The following is a 6,767-nucleotide window of genomic DNA, read 5'->3' as shown; positions in this document are numbered from 1 at the left end:
ATGAAAAGAGCAACCAAGATGATTAAAGGCCTGGAGACTGAAACAGATGAGGGACAGTTGCAGCATTTGCGCAGTGGGTTAGGATGCTGAGCTTGTCGATCAGAAGGTCAGCAGTTTGGCGGGTCGAATCCTGAGTGCCGCGTAACAGAGTATTTCAGTTCATTATCGCATGCTTTTAGATAGCATTTGTGGAGATGCAACTTAAATAACTTTGGGAGACTCCAACAGATGATGATTTTTTGCTATTAAAATATAAAATGTTATCTTTGTGTAGAAAATTCAGATATGCACTTTTTTATTTTTTATTGTTTAAAAAAAATATTGTTTAAAACATTGGACACGATGTGAACGGACTGACATACCTTCTTGTCTTACATTATTTTTGAGATTTACATATATATATACACACATAATATACACATCAGTTATAGACAATTATACCATATTTAAAGCAATCAACCAATCCATGAACTCAAATGGAGACCTTCCTTTTGTTCCCACCAAACGTAGAACTTATTCCAGATTTTATAATAAACTGATTGATCTATATTCTTGATTTCCAGGGTTAATTTGTCCATTTCTGTGCACATCCAAATTTTATTTATCACCTCGCTTTCCTCTGGTATTTCACTCCTTTTCCAATTCTGGGCGAATGACATTCTTGCTGCTGTGATGATATGGATCAACAAATATAACTCTTCTTTGGAGTATTTCTCCTCTGTTATACCCAATAAAAAAAAATCTGGTCTAAACTCGACTTTGTGTCCTAGTATTTCTTTTAACCAAGTCCAAATCTTTTGCCAATACCTTTGTGTCTTACTACAAGACCACCATACATGAAAATATGTGCCTATTTCTTCAGAGCATTTCCAACAACTAGGAGATATTGTTTTATACATTTTAGCTAAACGTGCTGGGGGGAGGTGCCATCGATAAAACATTTTAAATAAATTTTCTTTATAGGCTGAGGCCAGTGTTATCCTTTTATTCCTATCCCAGAGCATTAGCCATATGTCAAGATTGATGCCATGTCCCAAATTTTTGGCCCAAGACAACATAGGTTCCTTCACTTGTTCCTCATACATTTTATATCCCAAAAGTAAACTATACAATTTCCTTATTTGTTTGTCATCTGACTCCAATAATATTTTATTCAAAGCAGTTTCTTGGGTATTTATCCCCCATCCTTTCTTGTCTTTCCTGAATCGTGATTGTATCAGTAGATAGGCCCACCAATCTAATTTTATCCCTTGTAGTTCTAATTCGCTTCTAGATTTCAATTCCCCCTCATTATCCATAATATCTTTCTATGTAATATTATTACCCAAATTAAACAGATTTGGATAAACAATCGCTTCGAGGGTGGACAGCCAGACTGGAATTTTAGTATAGTTTTGGTTTCTAATTTTGTTCCAAATATTGAATAACACTTGTTTAATCCGATGTTTTTGAAAATGTAGAAATAATCCTTGTTTCTGAGTCCAAAGAAAAGCATGCCAACCAAATTATAAATCATAGCCTTCTAAAGTTAGTAATCTTATATTTTCCAGAATTATCCATTCTCTAATCCAATTTAATGCTGCGGCATGATAATATATTTCCCAGACTGGCAATCCAAATCCCCCGTTTTCCTTTGCATCCTGTAAATATTTCATTTTAATTCTTGGTTTTTTCCCTTGCCAAATAAAATTTAATGACAGTTTATTCAGATTTTGAAAGAATTTTGAATCAAGTTGTATTGGAATATTTTGAAACAGGAACAAGATTTTAGGCAAGACATTCATTTTAATCACCGCAATTCTCCCCAGTAGTGAAAGACTCGTTTCTCCATCTTTCCAAATCACCTTTTATTTGTTTCACTATTTTATCATAATTTTCTTCTTTAAGTGAAGAGATATGCACTTCTTGAATTAATGAACTACCCCACCCACTAAATGCCACTTAAATTTGGCTGAAAAATCAATAGCATATTTTTTATTATTCATATTTTAATTTGCTAGTATTTTATTAAGGGGTTTTATATTTTAGTATGTATGCTGTTTTAAATTACAAGGCATTATAAGTATTCCAACAGGAAGATGGCATATAAATCCAGAAAATAAATAATACACCGGGTGTTATATAGCCACCTGAGCTATAAACTGGTTGCTTCCTCTCTATTCCAACTATCAACAGGCTGAGATCCTGCCTTATAATTGCACAGTCTTAACCCTTCTCAGAATTCATTAACAAAATTAACTATAATTTACAGAAGTAATTTAATTTACCAGGTTTTGCAACAGGCTGAACTGTAAACTGATCATAAGCGCTGGGGTCATAAAACATGGCTAATGCGGTTACTACTCTGATTCAATGAGTTTTGCAAATTTACCCTCCGATAATCCTCACCTGCTGAGATTTGAACAGCCAACTTCTGTTGGAGGCATAAAGGCAGAATAGGCAGGTCTGCTTGTTTGTTTTAATCCACTGACAATTTTACAAGGCAATTGTAGAACATTCAGTAATCTTATTTTCACCATGTTGTGTCACACATCCTGTATTTTTCAGGAGAAGACCTACGCACCCCAAATTGCAAGTGTGTCTAATAAACGACTGTCAAATAAATCTAACTTTCCTTTTAATGTTGCCTCCTGAAAACAAAAGGGTAATAACTACAACCTGTGTTTTGTCTTCAGTTAAATATCCTAGGATTCTTAGACTTTTTGCTGGTGTAGCTCAACCAGGTGCCAAATTGTTTATTCCCCTTTAATTCACCACTTAAATGAAAGGCCAGGGAATTAAAAAAAATGATAAAGCAGAAATGAGGATGCTTTGTCAATCCAGCTAATCTAGTTTATAGATGAACCACAGTTGGGATCTATTCAAGAAACTATGACTGAACTAATGATGTCTTGTGTGAGGTATGAACCCAGTTACTCTAATTAGCATTGGGTCATAAGCTTTGCAGGATGGGGACTGCAAAGCTATAAAGAACAGAGACCTATACTCTCTAGCAAGAAAGCAATTGAGGGGGGGAGATAAAGGTTGGATCTTATCTGCACCTGCTTAAAGATGGAGGTATTTCTGGAAGGAGGGAGAGAAGTAGAGAGGAAGAAAGAAAGGAAGAATGTACACAGGATTATAATGAAATATCGTAAAATCAGGAGGATTTGCTCTAATCTCAGTTTCAACCCTTTTTTGCTACTTGCCACTGAATCCTGGGACAGAGCCTTACCTAAAGTAGTCCTGACTTTCATTGGTTACTTTCTTTGGGGAGCTTCCCTGCTACTACTGTTTGGAGGAATATTCGTGATCCTTACCTACAAAAGCTACGGAGCTTTCTTTCCAAATCAATTCTTCCTTCTGCCAGGCTGGCTGGCTATCCTGACTGCTGGTCTGCTTTTTCCAGCTGGGTTACTGGCAGTCTACATCCCTGTGAAAAGTTCTCACTATCTTCAAGGGACTCTTATGTATTTGCTGCTGGTCCTGTTCTGCCTGGAAGCTTCCTCAATCACCATGACCCAAGTCTACTCGGCCAAAGCATGCTACCAACTGAAAAGCAGCTTGGGTCACTTTTTTCACCAATACAACTGGAGTTTTCCACATCATCACAGCACTGAGATCGTGGATTCCACCCACAAACAGTTAAAGTGCTGTGGGATCTACAATTACACTGACTGGACAGAAGGGCTCCCAAAGTATCTCCAGAGTGGACACATCTTTGTTCCAGAAAGCTGTTGCAAAGGGACTTTTTTGGACTGCAGTGGTGACCTAAACCAATCAGAGAAACTCTTCAAGGAAGGATGCCTCATGAAACTAAAGAAAAGGCTGTATTTTTTCACACATTATATGCTGTGGTGTGGTGTGCTGGTCATGTGCCTGGAGGTGTTAGCTGCTGTCAGCAATGGAATACTAATGAAGGCGCCACCAGCCCAAGACGTCCACATGTTGGATTCTTCTGCTTTTTCTTAAATTGTTTCCTTTCTCCCTTTAAAATATTAGGTTGTGTAAAATTTGCCCTCTAGTTAGTAACACTTGCTGTCTTAAAGAACACAACTTCCTATGTGTGTAGAGATCAGATTGGTGTGCTTAGATACAATTTTTAAAAGTTAAACATAACGTAAAAATTAAAATAAAGTAATTGCAGAGACTGTACTGGAAAAATAGTGTTTATTATATTGTATATGAGACAATTAAGTCCTTGATATTTCACTGGCGGAGCTATTCAGGGTGTATTAGAAAATTGGCATTAATGAAATAGGGGTAGGAATTTAATGTCACAAAGATCCATCCTTCAAGGGGATTGAGGTCCGAAGGGAGAGGTGACAGGGAAAAGACAGAATAATTATTTTTTGGAGGAGCATGGAGTACATCATACACCAGGCAAGTGAAAGGAGAGGTAGAAGGGGGGGAATCCCCCCCCAAGAGAATTCAAGAAGGAAAGGGTGAGAAGAAAAGCAGAGATTGTAAGAGATGATTCAGAGCATGAAATAGAAAGCACTGAATTCTCAACATATGGCTCTGGCATAAGAGTGATTTTGTAATTTTGAAGGTGAGAGCTCGGAGGGCAGGATGGGAGGTGAATATGTGGCCATGCCTTGGCTACAGGCATTTGCTTAATATGTATTTGGGCATCAACAAATGACTAATTCTGAAATAAATATGGATTGTTCTTACAATCTCAGGTCTATTTTTACATCAAGGAATATTGACTCCCTTTAAGGATCTCTACATGCACATTTCCATAGGGGCACACCTGACTGTTGTTGTTAGTTGTGAAGTCGTGTCTGACCCATCGCGACCCCATGGACAATGTTCCTCCAGGCCTTCCTGTCCTCTACCATCTTCTGGAGTCCATTTAAGCTCACGCCTACTGCTTCAGTGACTCCATCCAGCCACCTCATTCTCTGTCATCCCCTTCTTCTCTTGCCCTCAATCTTTCCCACCATTAGGTTCTTCTCCAGGGAGTCCTTCCTTCTCATTAGGTGGCCAAAGTATTTGAGTTTTTGCTTCAGGATCTGGCCTTCTAAAGAACAGTCAGGGTTGATCTCCTCTAGGACTGACCGGTTTGATCGCTTTGCAGTCCAAGGGAGTTGGAGGAGTCTTCTCCAGCACCATAGTTCAAAGGCCTCACTTCTTTGGCACTTGGCCTTTCTTATGGTCCAACTTTCACTGCCATACATTGCAACTGGGAAGACCATGGCCTTGACTATATGCACTTTTATTGGCAGGGTGATGTCTCTGCTTTTTAGTGTGCTGTCTAGATTTGCCATGGCTTTCCTCCCCAGGAGCAAGCGTCTTTTAATTTTTTGGCCGCAGTCCCCATCTGCGGTGATCTTGGAGCCCAGGAAAATAAAATCTGTCACTACCTCCATTTCTTCCCCATCTATTTGCCAGGAATTGAGAGGGCCGGATGCCATGATCTTGGTTTTCTTAATGTTAAGTTTCAACCCACGTTTTGCACTCTCCTTCACCCGCAACAAGAGGCTCTTTAGTTCCTCTTCACTTTCTGCCATTAGAGTGGTATCATCTGCATATCTTAGGTTGTTGATATTTCTCCCGGCAATCTTAATTCCAACTTTTGATTCATCTAGCCCTGCCTTTCTCATGATGTGCTCTGCATATAAGTTAAACAGGCAGGGTGGCAGTATACAGCCTGTGTACACCTGACTAGAACTCTTTAATCCTTAAGGAGTTTATGTTGTACTAGTCTCTGACATGCAATTTTAAAAGATTATAATTTCTTTGTAGAAAGAACAGAAGACTAGACCAAACATAATAGCCTCCGGTGTTTATAACCAATGAAAATCAGGAGATTCTTATGCAATTTCTGCATCATTTACAGTGCAATGGCTGCCCTGAATTGGCTTCTGAAGCAATTTATTAATAAAGCAGTCATAACAGTTCCATTTTCATTTATTTTTAAGTGCCTACACTGCTTTTCAGCCTTTAAGTAAGCGTAATAGGATGTTTACTCTTACAGCAAATCTGGCAGCGCTTTCAGAATAATTGATGGCTTTCAAATGCCATTGCATGAGACTTGCTTTACAGGTGGCTTGGCAATGAGGACACAAAGCATCCAAGATTTTCCATGGCGGATATGATCCCACCCTTTGGCTGTCAGAAGATGGCAAGCAATCCTACTGGCTAGTTGGCACAAATGCCTTCTTTGCCTCTCGACTAGACTATTGTGATTCTCTGCATGGGGCTGCTTTCATCCAGCCTTAAGAAGCAATACCTCATTCAGAATGTAGCAGTTTAAATACTTAAAGATGTGCTATTGCATAGCCATTTAACGAACACCTTTGCACTGGCTACTATTTGGATTCCAAGTGGTCATTGCTATCTTTGAAGCCCATCAAAGATCAAGGCCTCAATAGCTGCTGGATTGCCTTCACCTAGTAACATCAGCCCTTATGAAAGGCTTGCGTAGAATGGGCAGACTTTGGGACCCTTCTATCAGAAACCACAGGGACCTCAGAAGTTTAATTTTTCAGTTGCAGCCTTCTCCTCTGGAGCAGTTTGCCCTTGGACCATCAGAATGGTCCCTTCTGGCCTCTAGAAAGTCCATTAGACTGTGGTTGTTCCATTAGACCAGGGGTAGGCAACCTCGGCTCTTTTATGACTCATGGACCTCAACTCCCAAAATTCCTCAGCTGACTGAGGAATTCTGGGAGTTGAAGTCCATGAGTCATAAAAGAGCCGAGGTTGCCTACCCCTGCATTAGACTGTGGTGCTGGAATGCAATGACTACTTAACCTGATGAAGAATGTTTTAATTTTTGTCCA

At 39.2% G+C, this 6,767-nt stretch overlaps 1 protein-coding gene across 1 annotated transcript; it reads left to right on the top strand.

Moving 5' to 3' along the window:
* Positions 1–3,051: 3,051 nt before the first annotated feature.
* LOC310634949 (tetraspanin-3-like) lies at positions 3,052–3,951 on the top strand (the record flags this gene model as incomplete). Its single annotated transcript, XM_083353485.1, has 1 exon — positions 3,052–3,951. The coding sequence occupies one exon, from the start codon at positions 3,052–3,054 to the stop codon at positions 3,949–3,951; it is 900 nt and encodes a 299-aa protein (XP_083209611.1).
* Positions 3,952–6,767: the final 2,816 nt, after the last annotated feature.

This window comes from Vipera ursinii (genome assembly GCF_947247035.1).
Source record: "Vipera ursinii genome assembly, chromosome: 2".
NCBI classification, from domain to species: domain Eukaryota; kingdom Metazoa; phylum Chordata; class Lepidosauria; order Squamata; family Viperidae; genus Vipera; species Vipera ursinii.
This window is presented reverse-complemented; position numbering and strand designations above follow the sequence as displayed.